Below are 20,496 nucleotides of genomic sequence, written 5' to 3'. Positions count from 1 at the left end.
GTGTGTTGAATTGTAGAATACATCTAAGGGGAAATGGTGTAAAATATTGTGGATGACTTTCTACATGGTTCATAATATGTGACCCTTTATTTTTAATGACCTTTGATGTTGTAACGCTTGGCAACTTGCGAGGATCAAAGACTGTCCCCACACACTAACACGAGACTTTTCAGCGTGCTTTGTCCTCACTTGCACACTTTCCGGGAAAACTTCCCAAGAGGTCACCCATCTCAGAATTGCCCCAAGTCAAGCACGCTTAACTATGGAGTTCTTCCGTTCCAGGCTACCGAAAAGTAGATGTATCTTGTTAGTATAGGTAGTACTAATTAATTCTTATAAGTCATTCCCAACTGTACCGTCCCATACCAGCACAGTCTCTGGAATCCCTCTCTTTCGGGTGTTGATTCGATTCATTCATGTACCCCCGTCGCTGGAAGCCTGCCAGGAGCCGCTCCTTGTCCATGCCCTTTCGCACCGGCGATCACTCCCCGCCCTCGTCAGCACCAGGGATGTTACATGCTCACCAGCTTCCGCCTGGTTTGTCCTCGAACCACACCGTACTGGAAGAGAGGCCTTGCTCTGATACCACTTGTAACGCCTGGCAACTTGCAAGGATCAACGACTATCCCCACACACTAACACGAGACTTTTCAGCGTGCTTTGTCCTCACTTGAACACTTCCCGGGAAAACTTCCCAGGAGGTCACCCATCCCAGAATTGCCGCAAGTCAAGCACACTTAACTATGGAGTTCTTCCGTTCCAGGCTACCGAAAAGTAGATGCATCTTGTAAGTATAGGTAGTACTAATTAATTCTTATAAGCCATTCCCAACTGTACCGTCCCATACCTGCACAGTCTCTGGAATCCCTCTCTTTCGGGTGTTGATTCGATTCATTCATGTACCCCTGCCGCTGGAAGCCTGCCAGTAGCCGCTCCTTGTCAATGCCTTTTCGCATCGGCGATCACTCCCCGCCCTCGTCAGCACCCGGGATGTTATAGATGTATTCTACCACCATCACACAAATAGTGTGCTGAATTGTAATTATTCCCCTAGTTATGCTTAGAGTCCTATATAAGGACATATCTTAGATGGAAAAAATGGTACTTGGTGAATTAGAATATAATAATATTTTCTTACCTTTAAAAGCTCATACTTGTTCTTATTTTATTCTTCCTTTTATTTTGACCCACGGTCCAACCCTAACTTAGCCCGCTAAACTTTTGGGTTTTAAGGGTTCGGGCTAAAAAAAACCCTACCACAAAAGGACTTAATAGGTTAGGGCCAAATATAGTGCTTTGAGGTCTGACTTGCGACTTCAACCTATTTTGACACCTCTAGTTGAAACCTTATGTTAGAATATGTGTTTTTTTTTTAAACCATAAAATAGAACTTAATATTGTTATATTCTTTTGTATAGATATTAATATCTAGGATAGTTTATGTATTATTTTATATTTTAAAATTACATTTATAAATGCCATTTTAATATGTTTTATATTTTTTGTTTTAATATTATTTATCACCTTAGGTTAGAGTATTTTTTTTTTTCGCTTTGTAGTTTGTAGATGTTTAACATGGGACATCAAATTTTAATTATGTTAAATAAATGAAAAAGCTATGAACTGACACCAAAGTTTGGTTAATAAATATATTTTACAGGAAGTTTTAGAAAGTACATTGAAATAAATAAAATGTCAGTGCCATGCTAGTCTGTGCTGAGTTTTGAAAAAACATCCTTTTCAAGTAAACCACTTGTGAAATAAGACATATAACCATCTATATAAAATATTTTAAAAATGAAGTTAAAGTGCATGCTGTAAAAATTCCATATTGATTGAGTACCAAAAAATAAAAAAAAATTACATATTGATGAGAAATAAATTAAGTGAGGATTATATAACTTAAAAAGATCGGTAAACTCACTATTTAAGATTTTGAGTTGAGATACCTTTAGATAAAAATAATTATGAATCGAGATCTGTTTATGCTTTTCCACCGTCTAAATTAAAGATCAGTCAGGTAGAAAATATACACAGTGCAAACAAACAAAAAGTACAAATGGCCTCCATCAAATTTTCCTTTTCTATTTTACAAACTCAGGTAAAAGCAAACTGTACAATTGGGAAACGTTGTAAAACCATGCGTGACAGAATAACTGATCTACTGCTTATACACATATTCTTACTTTCTACAAAGAAGCTAAACTTGTGAGATTAGTGTGGGTTGATGGACACTTCAATTCTCCTGAGCAAAATCTTCTATGCTAATTATTTCAATTTCCAGCAATGCAGCTCATGATGACATTCCCAAATCCTACTCTAGCCTTTCTTTCTCACTTCCCGACGGATGTAGTACTTATATGAGCCACTAAACTTGCCAGCAGATTCTTGTACAAGTGAGCACTGTGGAATGGTTCCATTCTGGCACCGTTGATCCTCGGCACTTAGTTGTTTCACCTAAGATTCAAGGATGTTATCAGTCTTAATTGAAACAAGAAATGACACAAAAAAAATAAAATAAGGGAACAAAGTCTGAATCACAAACAAATCGAAGAACGACATGGAAAGTACCATGGTGACTGAGTCAATAACACCATTGCCAAGGTGATCATTGTTGCGTGCGCAAGTACTGGAAAAATATCACATTAGTTAGATACAATACCATCATCACTTCCCAACATAAAATCTCTGAACAACATAGTTACGGTGGCAAATAGGGGGAAAATGATGATGTTGATGATGAGATTGATCTGTAGCAGATCATATTGGTACACCAACGTGACACTCTGCATATGAGGAGATTGATAAACCTATTTTCTATTATTGTTTCTTTCTTCTGGTAGCATAGTGGTGTAGTTTTCTCAGTTCTTTGGGGATTTCCCCTCCCAATCTAGTAACAAAAAAGAACTAGATATGTTTAAGGTTATTTACTGCATTCAAATTCGTAACATTTCAATCACAAGTAATCCACTGCTCTAAACTGGCCCCCCTTGGCAATAAAAAAATACTATCCTATAAAAACATCTGCTGAAACTCACAAAGAAGCCCATAAATAATTTAGCAAAGAAATATGAGAGAACACATGTATTGCTAAAAATTTGGCATATGTTAGGACACACAGAATCCCTGACAACCATAGACATATCCGCTAATACATTAATCGTATTATCAAGACATAGTTTAATTATTAATAGTCTAACATGTGAATCATACCCAAATAGATCACAAGAACATTAATGCAGGATATATTATGTAATAAAAAAACCTTTCTTATAAAACTCCGAGAAATATGAACTTTGGTTGCAACTAAGGTTACAATTTTCAATGTATTTAATAATAGTTCAAAGGGTTTGTTTTTCTTCCTTTCCCTGATCAATGGTCCACAAGACCACAATACTATATTGCCTTTGCAGTCTCTCTCTCTCTTAAGAAGCATTTATGCCATTACAATCTTGTTTTTTTTGTAAGGTTAGGACTAACTAAATAGACCGAGGTGAGACATACTCCCTCATTTGTTGATCCATCATCCCTCTTTTGTCAATCTCTTTAGCTTGGTATACTTCAGAGTCTGGACAAGGCTTATCAAAGTCAACACTACAACTTCCATTGAAAACATCAATTTGTTTTAGTTGGGAATCTGCAAAATGAAACATTAAATTAGTAAACCACTTAGAGCAGAAATATTTTATTTAATTGTTACTTTTACAACAAGAATCATAAAAAGTTACAAACCTTTTGACAAAACTGAATCTGGAGAAGGAATCTTTTCCAACCGCTTCTGGCACATGATGGTACCCTGGAAATCTAGGAATGTATGGTCCAGAAATTCTGATCTCTCAAAATTTGTCATCTCTGCAAACCCAAAAGCATTTGTCCACGTTTCTAGCACACTAGGAATAGCAGGCAACACAAGCCTCTCAACTCCTAATTGCATGAGCTTCTGATGAAAGAAAAACACAAGTTAGAAAATTATAACTTAAAAAATAGCTGGAACTGTAGGACTTTATTTTTAAAAAATCTATGACATTGTAATTATCCACATTTCATCCACCCCCATCACTTTAATTACACAAATTCAACATCAGTACTGAATACACATGCTTTCGAAATCATCCTTAGTTACTATATCCAGATTATACTGCTAGCCATATCAGATCACTGAATAAGCTATTAAAAATAAACTCGCTGAGATACCAGAAATGAGAAAGTAGAACAAAGGTCTATAGAAAACCGATAATAAAAACAAATTTATTAATCCATTTCCATATCAAACATGGAAAGTTCAATTAAATAATCAATCTTAAATTATGTCACAGATGTAGCTTCTGTTAGGAACTAAATGCTAAAATGATACGAACCTCAAGCCAGGGAACGGAGGTGAGAGCACCGGAAGAGAGGAGGAAGATGAGGCAGAAGGAAGCGTACCAATGGAGAAGGAAGATGAAGTACTTAGAAGAGGGAAGAGAGTCAGAGTAAGAGCCAGGTGGACCAAAGACTTTGTGATGGGGGCACGTGGACAATAGGTGGCATCATCTGATGGAGTTGGTCTATTAATTCTTAGTGGGCTTGAGTTGTTACTGCTAGCCCATTTACCCGTTGTTAGTTTCCTTCTATCGTAATGGGTCTGGACTATTACCAGCCCAAAGTGTTGCTTTGTCATTTAGCTCTGCCTTAAGTAGCTGAGAGGAACTGTTTTAGAGGTAGCTTAGTACTGATAACTGAATTCTCTCCTTCCTCTTATCATTTCTAGAGTTGCCGGCAACCTCGAATTGCCGTAGGTTAACTGATAACTGAATTCTCTCCTTCCTCTTATCATTTCTGGAGTTGCCGGCAACCTCGAATTGTCGTTGGTTAATTGATAAACAAATTGTCTCGTTGAAGTTTTCATAATCGCCGCTGAAAATTTGTGAAAGGCCGGCTTGGCTCAGCGGTAAGCTTGCTTGCCGGGGTGTCCAAGGTCCTGGATTCGACTCGGCCTCCTTGCAAAGCAAGGGTAAGGCTTGACTCGTATTTGCCCTTCCCCAAACACTCACGCAGTGGGTTTGAACTGGGTCGGCCCTTTTAGTTATTATTCTGTTATTCTAGCAAGTTATTTAGGCTTAGCCCATTAGGTCATTTAACCTCTTTAAATAGAGGTCCTTTGTACAATTCTATATACAATTGAATACAATATATTTTCTTACTTTTAAGTTGGTACCAGAGCTAATATTCTAAGAAACCTCGCTTCCGCATAAAACCCCTATCTCGCCGTGCATCATACCGGCAACCCTTTTTTAGACCTAACCTTTAATTTGTCACAAAATACTTATCCTCAGCCTTGAATAGTCAGAAACCAGCCTCCTCAACCTTGAATAGGACGACATCAGCCTCCGTTTGCCGCCGGAACCGCCGTTTGCTACTGTTCACGGTCACCGGAAAACTTTTCCGGCTACGGTTTCAACCGGAACACCTGCGATCAGGCTCCCCTTCCTCCGACGACCGTCTCTGTGGAAGGCCCATCACCGGCAGCCATCTCACGCGCCCACACGCGCGACTGACCTTCCTGCGCGTGGTGCTCACGCGCCTCCTTTCAGCGGCGCGTGAGCACTTTTCTAGTCACCTTTTCCTGCCATTCTAGGGCAGACAAACTCGCCTTCCTCCCTTCTTTCCAGATCTGCCCTCTGTTCGTTGTGGGTCTCGTCCGTTCAGAACACATCAGTGATTCTACGTTGATTTGCGTTCCATTCGTAAAGCTGAGGTCAAAAGCAACTCAGAATTAATGAGCATAGCCAAAGCCATTGAAGAACAGAGAGAGGGGTTTGAACATTACACTTTCAAAGAGGGCTTGATCTTCTTCAAAGGGCGAATAGTCCTTGCTAGTACTTCTGACATCAAAATCACTTTGTTGCATACATTCCACTCCTCAGCAATTGGACGACATGGCGGAATCCGAAAAATACTGCATCGGATCTCTACCCATTACTATTGGCCAAATATGAAACACGATGTTCAAGAGTTTGTGCGAACCTGCCCCATATGTCAGGTCACCAAGTATCAACCACTATCCCCTACTGGACTCCTACAGCCGTTGATGATTCCTCATGCGGTTTGGGAAGATCTTTCGATGGATTTCATAGTGGGCCTTCCCCCATCAGAAGGCAAAACAACCATTATGGTTGTTGTAGATCGGCTGTCAAAATATGCCCATTTTTCTGCTCTGGCTGGGAATTTCACAGCTTCGAAGGTGGCATCTGTGTTCGTCTCTGACATCTGCCGACACCATGGAGTCCCTCGCTCTATTGTTTCAGATCGAGATCGGGTATTCATCAGCAAGTTTTGGCAAGAGCTATCATGGTTACGTGGAACTCGTCTCCATTTCAGCACTGCCAATCACCCTAAAAGCGATGGACAAACCAAGGTTACTAATCGGGGGTTAGAACATTATCTGAGATGTTACACCATGGAGAATCCAAAGAGCTGGGTTCAATACTTACCTTGGGCTGAGTTCTCGTATAGTTCCTCGTTTCATTCCTCGATTGGGTCAACACCATTTCAGGTTCTGTACGAACGTCTACCTCCAGCCTTGCAGCCATACGATGGAGGAACCTCACCTATTGAAGCGGTGGATACTCTCCTGACACAGAGGGACGCCATCATCCAGAATCTCAGGGACAACTTGCACCGCACCCGCCAGCGCATGAAGAACCAGGCTGATAAGCACCGTCGTGATGTGCAATTTGATGTTGGTGACCAGGTCTTGGTAAAACTCCAACCTTATAGTCAGAGCTCGGTGAGAAACCAGACTTTCTCCAAGCTGAGACGACGGTATTATGGTCCGTTTCCGGTAGCTTACCGTTTGACACTTCCAGAAGGGTCACACATACATCCTATCTTTCATGTTTCATTGCTCAAGGCGTTTCGTCAAAATTCATTCTTTCATCCCCAGCCTTTGCCAGAGACAATGTGGGAGAATCATCCAGTGACAGAACTGCTAGCTATTGTGCGTTCAAGGACGGTGCCGTAGGGAAAGGGCTCTGATCTTCAGATTTTGGTTCAGTGGCAGGGACTACCATTAGAGGATGCCTCTTGGGTGTCAGTTTCTGATTTTTGTAAGGCTTACCCCCAGTTCGATCTTGAGGGCAAGATCGAGTCTTTAAGGGAAGGGGAAAATGATACGAACCTCAAGCCAGGGAACAGAGGTGAGAGCACCGGAAGAGAGGAGGAAGATGAGGCAGAAGGAAGCGTACCAATGGAGAAGGAAGATGAAGTACTTAGAAGAGGGAAGAGAGTCAGAGTAAGAGCCAAGTGGACCACAAAGACTTTGTGATGGGGGCACGTGGACAATAGGTGGCATCATCTGATGGAGTTGGTCTATTAATTCTTAGTGGGCTTGAGTTGTTACTGTTAGCCCATTTACCCGTTGTTAGTTTCCTTCTATTGTAATGGGTCTGGACTATTACCAACCCAAAGTGTTGCTCTATCATTTAGCTCTGCCTTAAGTAGCTGAGAGGAACTGTAGTAGAGGTAGCTTAGTACTGATAACTGAATTCTCTCCTTCCTCTTATCATTTCTGGAGTTGTCGGCAACCTCGAATTGCCGTTGGTTAATTGATAAATAAATTGTCTTGTTGAAGTTTTCATAATTCTTGAGTTGTAGCTATCATAAAATTTTAACAATTCGCCAAACTGGACTTTTTTATTGTGACAAGAATATCATACTAAATATTTTGATCATAATGTCAAAATCATATGGTCATCATTGGAATTAATTAAAATAGAAAGTAAGGATAGGACTTTCATAGCCAATCTACATATTACATAATAGGGATAGGATATCATGTCCATCTTTTTTTCATGACTATTCCTTAATACCATTAGATCATAATCTCAAGAAGAAAGAGAAAGGATAAAGGTAAGTTGAGATTGTGATCTAATGGTATAGGTAGAGTAGGCATGAAATAAGATAGGCTTAATATCCTGTCCCTACAAAATATATTGTTCTGCTAAAGTTGTACTGAAGATTATTGCTTCAAACCTGAGTTTAGTCTAGGATTGAAGTCTTAACATCAATATGAACAGAAAAGTTTATAAATATTGAAATTTTTTAATGTTTTTCAACCATACACCTAAATTCAAAGTGACGATTTACAGTAAAAACTTCGGGTGAAATAGTGCTGCTCCATTATAAATACTTAATTTCCTTTAATTTTCTTCTGAATTATAAAAACAAACACATATGTGGCAGACTTCACAGACAAAGGAAGTTTCGTATTAAGTAGGATTAAAAATGAGCTCAAAAAGTTGAAAGAATGAAAGCTTATTGGATAAAAATGGTCATGCTAGGATCAGGGAGAATGCTTTTGTGACAATGAGATTGGTTTCAGGACATCTTTTAGCCTCAAAGGTATATTATTCTAGAGAATGAGATTGGTTTCAGTACATCTTTTAGCCTCAAAGGTATATTATTCTAGAGAAAGCTTTGCTGTAGTTGCCTTCAGAAAACAATGCAGTGCAGACTGTGCAGTCATTACACCATTTATTCCAGGAAAAAAATAAGTAATGAAGGGAAAAAGACAAAAAAAGGGTAAATGGGTGCTTTGTGGATTACCTTTTCAAGCTCATTCATTAAAATGCGACACATTCCATGTCGACGATACTGTAATCTGGTACCAACAAGAGGTATTTCTGCAACCTTATCTCCATAGATCCTAAAAGATTGAAATAGTAAATCAAGATGAGCATAGCACAACAAGGCATAAGAAAATGCAGCACAAATAGAAAAGGGAATCATACAATCCAACAAAGCCTAGTACTTGATGGAAATTGATCCTATACTCACCTAATGGTTGCCACACTAATCAGTTCTTCATTTCTTTCCAGAAGTACGGTATAGAAACCCTGGAAATTTAACCGATTAAGCTCTGACCTACAAAATTCCAAAGTACAGGTATCAGGTATTGACTCAGATAAAACTATAATGTAGCACAATTTAGAGAAGATATCATGATCATATGGTCAGAGTAGATATGGTAGATGTGAACAAATCCATTAGTAAATGGTATAAATGTGTAGCTGATAGGTTTAAATTCCTATCGTGAACAAAGAAAGAGAGTTTATTGAATTAAAAGAGAATTACAAGCAATAATAAAAGTGTAAAACTGCTCCCAGCATTGGAGGATCTCTCCAAGCCCCTGCTATGCAGAACTTACAATATGAAAAACCAGAATAATGCTACTCATCCCTCCTACTTTCATATATAGAGAGCATTAAACACTGCTAACTAATATTGCAGTTATTTTCTAAAATAAATGCTGCATTTAACCATAACAGCTACATTAATTCAGATCTTCCCACAATAACTGCCCATTAAATTGCAGTTAATACAATTACTAATTATTTATTTAAATAACTAACTCCTAAATACTACAAGAATAACTAACCACATTACATAACTGAATTACATCCATTACTTGTCTCTAACTGAAAATAAATTTCTATCAGTAGCCGTGTAGGAAGCCAAAAAATCCACATAAATATGAATGACCTACCCGATATTATCCAATAACAATTACTCCTAGAAATTATATCCTTTGCAGAAAATACATTTTTTCAACACTTATTTGTGCAATACAATTTGTACATTTTTTCTGCAGAAAATACAGATAGTAAAAAGACTCAAAAATCACTAGTCAAATGGAATACATTTTTTCTGCAGAAAATACAATACAAATCAAAAGGAAGTAAAGGATCCTCTTGTTAAATAAGACTTATGAAACATTCTCACATGAACAACTTTACCCTATAGATAAAACTAGAACCACTCCAATTGAACATCCCAGGAAAGGTGAGATTAAAAGGCGTAATATAAGATAGAACTATGGTCAGCAGGTCCCTCTGCCTATGATTTACACACTACGTATATGATGAGTACAACACAAACACAATATACAAAGAATTATAATAAAACATTATGAGCATATCTTGAAGGATAAGAATTTCTGACCATCTGCTGAATATAACATCTTCCACGAGATCTCTGCTAGAGAAAGGTTCCTTTAGGGGCTCGAAACATTCATGCATCACTGAAAGAGCAACGTTGAGTTTGCAGTAACTTTCTGCTAGCAATTCACTTTTAGCACTGCCAAGATTACAACTCTCAGAGTTGCTGAACTTCACTAGTGTCCAAGTTAGATTGCCCAAACCCACTGTAACTGGCACTCCTAACAGTTTGTTGAGGCCTTCATATATCTGCAAAAAATAGATATGAGAGTGTAGAGTAGAACTGGTGTAGTAAAAAAACCTTTTCTAGCAGCACATATATCAAAGACAGACAGCCTTATATGCTTCTCTGGCATTAAACAAATACCTTCTGCTTTTCAAGAAAATAAAGCCTCATAAATTCAATGAAATCACGTGTAACTGTTGACCAGAATCACATATGCAGAAGTATTGACAATACATACAATTTTGTTTCAATAAACGAGCAGTAAAATAATGCTTCGAATGAAAGTAAAAGCAGAATAAATTCAATAACAAAAAAAGGGAAAGAAAATCCTGGAAGTAAATAAAAAGGAACTGCTAATTTTTGGTGCAAAATATGACTAAAAATTTCTTAAAACTAGAAGAAATGAGGGAGGTGGATTTAATGTACCTTTTCACACTTTTTTCCACAGAACCAGTTTTCCTGATACCTTCTTGATTCATCCACAGCTCTACTTTTCACGCACCTAACATGATCTACATAAGATTGACAAAGATGACACCATAAGCATTGCAATGTTGATTTACATTATTACATATGTAGAAAAATACACACTCAAAAAGATATCCAGGCATGAACGAAATGTTAAAGTGAACATACATATTAGCGTACTTACATTTATTTTCACACTGAGTACAAGCAAGGAAATGTCCATCCTCATCTCCATTGATTTTGCTTTGGCCACAAATCCCGCAACGACACGATGGACAAAACCAGTCACCATCAGGGATATCCTATAGAGGAAAAATGAAACCAGCCCACGTAAATTGAAGTAATAAGTAAAAACAAGATAACATTAAATAAATATTGCATGATTGAGAAGGAAAAGGCTAATCTACCTCCAAACCGAGACATGTCTTGTGAAATGAAGACGGACATTGATCACATAAAATAAGTTCACCACCATAGTGGCAAACAGAACAAATGTAGTCATTCTCCCCTTGAAACAAACCATTGCATGGTTTTTCTTTAGTTTCCCTTATCCTATAATCTTGCATTATTTGAATCTGGCAATCTAAGAGTGACCTACCATAATCTTCCAAAAAGATATTAGCAGCAGGTCTGGGGGTACTACTACCACTAGCATGCTTTTCAAAGCCAACAAGACTGTAAACTGTCTGACAGCAGTTACATTTGATTCCATCACGAGTTATTCGCCCCTCAGCCATAGCACGGTACCGGCTTTTTTCCAGGTAATAAACCTTAGACCTTGGTAGCACTACATTGTGGTCTATCAACCAAGACAGAACATTTTGTGGCTTCTGGTGTGACAGAGAAGGGGTAGACACCTCTTGCACCCTTTTACTTGATCTAAGCACCCGTACAGGTAATCCATTCCTTTGGCGCTTAGGTAGGCTAGCCTTTGAATTACTCAAGCGTTTCCGCTTCCTATTTGCAGTAGATCCACTTGCAGCTACGCCATCTATGCCATGTAATGCAGGTTTCTCCGGAGGCAATTGGGATACTCTATTTAATAAATAACCATTCTGAACTTGATCAACATTTTCCTCATTAATGACTGAGTCATTTTCATTTACAAGTTGCATGCCAGAATTAGTCCATTTAGGAATGCTTTCTTTGATACAAAATCCGCATGCTGCATGGAGTGTCAGAAAAATTTTCTTTTGTGGACATATATATTTAATTCCCCTTCTTTTATTAGTTGGATGATGTTCCAAAGTCCATCCTTCTGCTAGCAGATGCTTCTTTGCTTTCTGTATCCATTTTCTTTTATCAGTCCTGTTCTTTTTGAATGCATTATAATATTCCACAACAGCTTGAGGACAAAACGCCGGTTCATCTGCAAATTCTGGTTCATCTACAACTTCAACAGGAGGAGGTGGCAAAGTTGCAAGAGAAGTATCTGGATCCTGAATCTTTTCGGATGGATTAAGAGGCACATGTGAAAGATGGGAGTCAAAGGTATGATGCATTATACTCTCATCATTTTGGGACATCAAGAAGTTTGTTTTGGAGTTATTTTGCATAACTTTACAAACTTTAGTGAGTGAGAGGTAAAACTTCTGGTCCTGTTCATCAGGTGACTTGTACCTGTAACGTTTATACCCACGAAATTTAGATGTCCACTCAATTTTCCATCCAAGGTATGCAAGATGTTTATGTACTTTTTTAGTCCAAAGTTTCCTAGTTGCTATGCTCTTAGAACCAAGTGCATATTGCTTAACAGCATCAGGACATAATTCAACTTCAGAAAACTTAAGAGGTTTCCAATGCCCGGACCTTGAACGAGTTGAGGATATATTTTCTCTATTATTCTCAAAACAGCTAGAACCTGAAACTTCTTCACCAGCATCATCAGGGGGGATTTCAGTTTGAAACTCTGATAAGACCTCTTCAAATGGAGGAAGAGGATCTTTCTGCATCAAAATTTCCTTTTCAGGTAATGTTGTGTTCAAGTCCCCATTAGCTACAGGTTCAACAGACTCCACCTCTGGTGTTTCATTGAATAAACTCCTTGGAAGGTTTAAGACTGAGAAAACTTCTTCTGCAGTAAGAGAAAAGTACTCATCAACAACATCCAATACCATGTCTCTCCATAAGTCCTTCACATTGAATGTCCACTCCCCAATCCTGTTAAAATCACTTTTTCCCCGTACATCATACCAAATCTGCTTTGCTGAAACTCCAACAAATGATGTCCTCTCACACTCCTCAATCAATTCAAGAAACACCCATTTCCCTCGCTGCTCCCACTTCTCTGCAACTTCATCCCAGTCCTGAGTAATCCGAAGTTGGTGAATTTCAACATTCATTTCATCACCCAAATCAGGGAAAAACACACTCCTCTCCTCCTTCTCATCATTGTGATCAAATATAACACCTTCCCACCAAGCTTCCTGATAGTTCACATCAACACACACACCAAATTTAAGGTTCCTTTTATCAAACTCAATCAAAGGAGGCACTGGCCTAATGAAACCGCGCTTATAGAAATCTGAAGAGCTACTTTGACCATCCAAAGCTTCAGAAACATTCACTAACTCCTCAAGATTATTAATCTCATCATCATCTAAGATATTATCATATCTGACAAGGCGCTTTAGCTTCTCACAATGGATAACTATCCCCGGGTGCCATGACCCCAGAAACCCATCCTCAACACTCCTCAACTGAAAATTTCAAAAGTCAAAACTTTTCAAATTCTAGAAAAGGAAATTCCAGATAAAAAAAAAATACACACTAATTTTAACTACAAAGTAGCTTTAAAAAAAAAAACATAGTGATCATGATGGAAATTTTTGAAAACTTAATATTATATTACCATAAACATTGCCACAAGTCAAAAAAGTACTTTGCAAGAACGACAAAGGGAACAATGCACAGCACAATAAACCGTGAAAAAAGGGGAAATTTTTTTTTTTGGTAGATAAAAAAAAAGGGAATTTAATAATGAAAACATCAATGGTATGTGTAATGTAGCCATCAAAATACAGTGACAACCAATCGTTGAAACTAATCAAAACCCAAGAATTAACAACAACAACAATGAAAACCAAATACTCACAAACTGAAACACATTGACAAGGATAGAAAAACAATTAAAAAAAAACAGCATCGTACAAAAGTTAAAGAATTGCGAAAATAAATAAATTAAAAAAGACCCCAGAAATTCCAATAACGAAAAGAACATTCTTTTTGTCAAGAAATTGATTACCTCAACACGTTCATTGATTCCAAAGAACATTTTCTTTTTGGCGAATCCTCCTTGAGGCTTCTTGCTTGGAGAATCCATCACTCCCTCTACAGCCATTGGATACTTTTCAGTTTTGAGAATGCCGCCTTTCACACGAAAGAACATATATTATAATCCTTTTATAGTAATTAAGACTCTTGTTTAATTTAACTTTTTATATTTAACATTAATTTGAAATTTGAAATATTATATAAAATTAACATATATATCTATATCCTGAGCATATGCACGTCGGACTTCTATATATATATTAATCATCAGCTGCTATACACATTCCATTGTTGCTTATGTGGCGATCTTTATGGGCCCACTTAGTGTAGCGATTGCCCCCACGTGATCTTTTACAGTCCTAGGTTATTTGTGCACGTGCAACTTTGAAAACCAAAACATGTGTACCCAATGGACTCCTGTCACAGCTTTTTCACATGTTCTGTCAATGTTATTAAATTCTGATTGTTAATTGATTGGTCAACGTATTGGATTAATACTTATATTCAGTAGTTGGATTGTTGCTTCAATTCCGCTAAATTAAATTTATATTAAATTAGTACATTATTCATGCGATCCATAGAAAAAAAAAATCAAAATTTTGTTGTTGATTAATCTCTAAAAAAATATTCAAAATTAATCTCTAAATTAGTACATTTTAAGTTAAATTTTTAATTTATTTTCTTTTAAAGTATAATTAAGTCTTTTTTTTTTGCAGTTAAATTTCAAATATTTTTTATCAACTTTACATATTTATTATAATTTTAAATATTTTTCATTTAAACTATAATTTTATATTATATTTAAATTTATTATATATATATTTTTCCCAGTGCAGAAAATTAAAATGCTAAAAGAAATTTACTATATATGTATATATATAATAAATTTATATATATATATATATATATATATGTTCAACTTCAGAAATTTCTTGAGGTCTTTTGGTTTTTTTGATAATTATGGGAAAAAGCATTCAATGGTTTTTAAAATGAGAGATAACAATTCCAATGCAGAAAATAATGGAAATTTAATACAATTGTCTCCTACTAAAAGATGGTAAACTATTTTTCCACCTATATCAACTTCAAATTTCAAATTTTAAAAAAGAAGTAAGATATTAATGCACCTGTCTGCCACTAATTCGCATGTAGAAAATAATGAGAATTTAATATAATTGTCTCCCATTAAAAGATGTTAAACTATTTTTCCATCTATATAACTTCAAATTTCGAACAAAAATGAAATAGGATATTAATGCACCTGTCCGCGCAAATTAATACTAAACTCTTTTCGCACTAATATTTAGTTTAAATATTTTAAATTTTGATTTGAAATAAAATGTTTTTCATTTATTTGTGTTTTTAATTTCTATATCTCGTATAATTATTTTTCATTTTTCATCTTATCATTATGAGCATTGACAACTACCATTTTTATAAGGATTTCATTCATATCTCATTCATCTTAGGATTAACTATTTCTCATTTTTATTAATGAAATTGGCAACTCATTATTAACATCAGCAATTAGACTTATTCGTAATATGTATATTAATTACTACTATTTTTTTGCAGTTAAATTTTAAATTTAAATTATTTTTTATCAGCTCTACATATATTTTTATAATTTTAAATATTTCTTCATTTAATGTATAATTTTATATTATATTTAAATTTATTATATATTTTTTTCTCACTACAAAAATATCAGCTCTACAAAAATATTTTTTTCATTCTCTTTTTGAATCATTCATTTTTTACAGTGATTAAATTTTTATAATTAGTTTTTTATAATTAGTTTTTTACTGAATGATAGATGTCATTTTTTTATTTCAATAAAAAATTTGAATTATTTTGTATTTTTTTGGTATCCAATTATTTTGTATTAATTATAAATATGTTTTGAAAAATTAATTTTATCTTTTAATTTATAATTTTTATATTGGTCATACATATAATTTAAAACAGTTATGTTAAAAAAAATACTTGTACGATTTTTTCTTTTCTTTTGTATTATTTTTTTAAGTTAAATTTTTAATTAATTTTATTTTAAAGTATAATTAAGTCATTTTTTTTGCAGTTAAATTTCAAATATTTTTATCAACTTTACTTATTTTTTATAATTTTAAATATTTTTCATTTAATCTATAATTTTATATTATATTTAAATTTATTATATATATTTTTCCCAGTGCAGAAACTTAAAATGCTAAAAGAAATTTACTATATATATATATATATATATATATATATATATATATATATATATATATATATATATATATATATATATATGTTCAACTTCAGAAATTTCTTGGGATCTTTTGGTTTTTTTGATAATTATGGGAAAAAGCATTCAATGGTTTTTAAAATGAGAGTTAACAATTCCAATGTAGAAAATAATGGAAATTTAATATAATTGTCTCCTACTAAAAGATGGTAAACTATTTTCCAACCTATATCAACTTCAAATTTCAAATTTTAAAAAAGAAGTAAGATATTAATGCACCTGTCTGCCACTAATTCGCATGTAGAAAATAATGAGAATTTAATATAATTGTCTCCCATTAAAAGATGTTAAACTATTTTCCCATTCAAAAACGAAATAGGATATTAATGCACCTGTCCGCGACTAATTAATACTAAACTCTTTTCGCACTAATATTTAGTTTAAATATTTTAAATTTTGATTTGAAATAAAATGTTTTTCATTTATTTGTGTTTTTAAATTCTATATCTCGTATAATTATTTTTTATTTTTCATCTTATCATTATGAGCATTGACAACTACCATTTTTATAAGGATTTCATTCATATCTCATTCATCTTAGGATTAACTATTTCTCATTTTTATTAATGAAATTGGCAACTCATTATTAACATCAGCAATTAGACTTATTCGTAATATGTATATTAATTACTACTATTTTTTTGCAGTTAAATTTTAAATTATTTTTTTATCAGCTCTACATATATTTTTATAATTTTAAATATTTTTTCATTTAATCTATAATTTTATATTATATTTAAATTTATTATATATTTTTTTCCCACTACAAAAATATTAAATGCTGAACTCTTCCAGTACTAATCAAGTTCAAAATTCAAATTTAAATAGTTTGAATTTCTGCATTTATCGCACTGCTATGCTATGACACTTTAATCTCAGAATTCGACTTACTATGCTATTTCATTGGAATTTTCCAATTCTTGCTTTAATTCGCAGAAGGATCCTTTCCCAAGATCTATTGGCTAATTTATATTTTTTTTTCCTAAGGTATACTCCAGCCGACAGCCGAAGACTAATCCTTTCGAGGCGGGAGATCACATTAAATGAGTAAACCTCTCCCAACAAAGCCTTTTCCATACGCACGACTCGGAATCGAACCCCTGTCAGCATGTTTAAGGAACTCAGCTATCTACCAATTGTGCTGGACTTTAATACCTCCTTGGATTTCTCTTTTTGGGCCCAATACATGCAAATCACACTTCACTCAGCCTAAATAAATCAGAAACCAAACCATTAAAATATACATAATTCAAAGCTAATAGCGGATTCCTGAATTAAAGTTTTAAACCCCTTCCAAAGATGGTATTAGGAAAGATCGAACACATACTCTCAACCCCTACCTACTCAGTTCTCTGACACCAACTGAACTTTTATCATTTGATTCTTCATCCTTTCCTGTGTTGGTGGATCTATTCTAAGTTCTTATCCTTTCTAATAGCAAATTATAATAGTAAACTATAAAAATACATAAAAATGCAGCAGTTATGCTTAGGGTTAAGAAGGGAAAAAGCAAAACAAGAAAAAGTAGCACATACCTCTTTTCTATTTACTCTCATAATTGATGGCATGAGAGTACTCCGTTCTAGCCCTGGAAAAGAAAAAAACCAAATCATATCATTTACAGAAAGAATTTTGCTTATATTCATATATGCTAATATGCATCATTTCATATATTGTGTATCCTGTATGGTCATTGCTTACACTACTGGACCGATATAGAACCTCAACATGATGAGCGAATGTAAAATTCATAACCATCAGAAAATAACAACCCGCACATGCTTTCAGACTCAAGAGTTGCAGGTGAATAATAGATGACGCATGGGTAGAGGCACACCTTGCACTTTGAGCAACCAGTCCGTAAAGAACCGCAGGCCATGCCAAGCCACGAATCTATCAAGACAATATCTCTTTTTAAGTCAAAGGTCTAAGAATCAATCTGAGAATTAGGTGCAAAACTATTAGTGCAAAATCTTAAAAAACCTCAGGTAAGAACCAAAAATAATAGCATTATTTTGGAACCCAAGGGCAGCAGTTCTACACAGATACACCATCTCATAGTGTTATATATAGCTGCCAAGTACAAAGATTTTCAAAGACTACCATTATGTAAGTAACCATATAAAATCACAAAGGTCAAATTTTAGAATAATATTCACAATTTCACATCATTCCCTTTCATGATTACACAAAATGGTCATGCTATCAAATGCAGGTACCAAAAAAAAATTACCAGATTGAGAAAATATTCACAATTTCACATCATTCTCTTTCATGATTACACAGAATGGTCATGTTATCAAATACAGGTACCAGATTGAGAAAAATACCTGAATTATTGGATCCAGTATAGCAGATATAACTGGATCAAAAGCAGGTTTTTGGCCAGAAGCAGGAACCATCGTGCTGTTGTAGTTGTCAATAATTTAATTTCTATTAAAAAAAGTAACTTTTGTAATCCACAAAAATACAAAAATTCTATAAAAAAACAAATACAAAATCAACTCAAGAAAACTATTTGCAGTAATTTGATTAACTCAATCATCTCAAGAAAATTGATTTGCAATAATTTGATTTACTCAATCAAATCAATAAAAATAATTTGCAGTAATTTGATTTTCTCAATCAACTCTAGAAAATTGATTTGCAGTAATTTGATTTACTTAATCAAATCAGTAAAACTAATTTGCAGTTCTTAAAAAGCGACAAAAATATATACCTGATAGACTGTAGTTGCAGCTTCTGGCGCTCTTGTTCAGAGAGAATGGCAAAGGGAGTTTGATTCCCTTTGACAAGGGTGGTGGGTGCGAACTTCTTCTTCTGTCGAAAGTGAAGCTCATCAAGGGTTTGAGCATTCAGCGGAAAATTCTTCTAAATATAGACAAAAATTTACACGTGATCATATGTCATATTATAAGCTCTTGTACTTAAGAGGTTATATAATAATAATAATAACAATATCAAATAAAATTCGTAAAGTATGCATGAAATTTACTAGCCGACAAAATTAAACTAACTCTCACATAAAAGAATTTGTAATAAATGTTGAGGATCCATACCTGGAGCTTGCAAATTCGTAAAGTTTTCCTCTTGGAGAGAAGATAATAAGAGCTACCTCAGCATCACAAAGAACAGATAGTTCAAAAGCCTTCTTCAGCAACCCATTACGCCGCTTTGAGAAAGTGACTTGTCTTCTTGTGGCGTTCTCTATGCGCCTCATCTGAGTCTTTCCTCTCACCATCTCTACTTCTTGATCTGTTATGAATCCAACCACACCACACAGAGAAATTAAATGTATATGAAATTCAGAAAATGCTTGTCTAATAGTAAATTGAAACAAGTACACACACTACAGAAAAAACAGAGCGCACACATAGAAGGCTTAATGAAACTAGTGTGAGAAATGAAAAAACAAAGAGAGCTTGCAGAGAACATGAATAAAAAACAATCAGAATCGCAAATATCTTGTAACATAGGAAGGTAAATTTCAGGAAATATATTACCTTTGCGTGTGCGCTTCAGGCCTTTCATATTAGCTCTCTCCAAAATCCTTTACCATCCAACAATTTCTAAGCTGATTTCACATAGCAATAAAAAATGATAAGGATACCAACAAGGACTTTAGCAGATGGATTATCAATATGGAGGGACTTCAAGATTGTAGCACCATCATTAGTGACAAAAACTTCACGTCCTCTACTAGTTGACTGCAAAATTTGATCCTGCAGTTATCACATCCAAGATATATGAATTAGTTAACAGTAAAAAATAAAATCATTTAGTGAAGAGGAGTTTTTACCATTCCCTTTGGCCCTAAGGTAGTCTTCACTAAGTCAGCAATAGCCATGGCTCCAACAAAAGATGCCTGCATGAGACCAAAACATACAGCACATGTAGTTAAAGTTAAGAAACTTTCCCGAGACTCTAATTCATACAGTCTAAAAATCAACAATCACAGATATGGCAGCCTACGCTACTCTAATACGGATCATGGAAAAGATAGAATTATAATACTCCATACAAACATTAATAAAAATATAAAAAAGATAGATTGCACAAAAGTAATTACCTCACTAGAAAGTGGATCTTTTTGCTTCACAACATTCAACACAGCCATTATTTGCCGTTTTTCTTGTAGTGACATCTGAGTGATGCCAGAAGGACTTGAGTAAAGTTTTGTTTCCCTCGCTATTAGATATAAGTAGCTCAACACCCAAGTAGCACCTACAAAATTAAGACAGTCAAAAAACAGCTCTGTTAGA

The 20,496-nt window shown here is 34.9% G+C and overlaps 1 protein-coding gene across 1 annotated transcript; it reads right to left on the bottom strand.

Annotated features, from left to right (window-relative positions):
* Positions 1–2,319: 2,319 nt before the first annotated feature.
* On the bottom strand, positions 2,320–19,314 carry LOC133306220 (uncharacterized). The gene is made up of 16 exons (XM_061506514.1): positions 19,294–19,314; positions 18,954–19,054; positions 18,565–18,667; positions 18,072–18,127; positions 17,770–17,822; positions 13,916–14,040; positions 11,079–13,370; positions 10,856–10,973; positions 10,630–10,715; positions 9,982–10,226; positions 8,818–8,904; positions 8,587–8,686; positions 3,733–3,940; positions 3,505–3,637; positions 2,572–2,629; positions 2,320–2,457 (listed from the first exon to the last, which is right to left on the bottom strand). The coding sequence occupies exons 6-16, from the start codon at positions 14,009–14,011 to the stop codon at positions 2,320–2,322; spliced, it is 3,561 nt and encodes a 1,186-aa protein (XP_061362498.1). The 5' UTR covers positions 14,012–14,040; positions 17,770–17,822; positions 18,072–18,127; positions 18,565–18,667; positions 18,954–19,054; positions 19,294–19,314.
* Between the last annotated feature and the right edge of the window lie 1,182 nt (positions 19,315–20,496).

This window comes from Gastrolobium bilobum, unplaced genomic scaffold (assembly GCF_033153095.1).
Source record: "Gastrolobium bilobum isolate Gb01-03AN ecotype WA unplaced genomic scaffold, APGP_CSIRO_Gbil_v1 utg4894, whole genome shotgun sequence".
NCBI classification, from domain to species: domain Eukaryota; kingdom Viridiplantae; phylum Streptophyta; class Magnoliopsida; order Fabales; family Fabaceae; genus Gastrolobium; species Gastrolobium bilobum.
Note: the sequence above shows the minus strand (reverse complement) of the source record. Positions and strands in the feature narration are given on the sequence as shown.

Bases quoted from the DNA above. Each gene is read 5' to 3' on its own strand.
- LOC133306220 (XM_061506514.1), bottom strand. From the start codon at position 14,011: ATGGCTGTAGAGGGAGTGATGGATTCTCCAAGCAAGAAGCCTCAAGGA. The intron at 10,227-10,629 runs GTACATTAAATC...TATTTTTTGCAG, and splicing joins GTGGAAAAAAGTGTGAAAAG to ATATATGAAGGCCTCAACAA. The intron at 8,905-9,981 runs GTCAGAAATTCT...GGAATTTTGTAG, and splicing joins GATGTTATATTCAGCAGATG to GTCAGAGCTTAATCGGTTAA.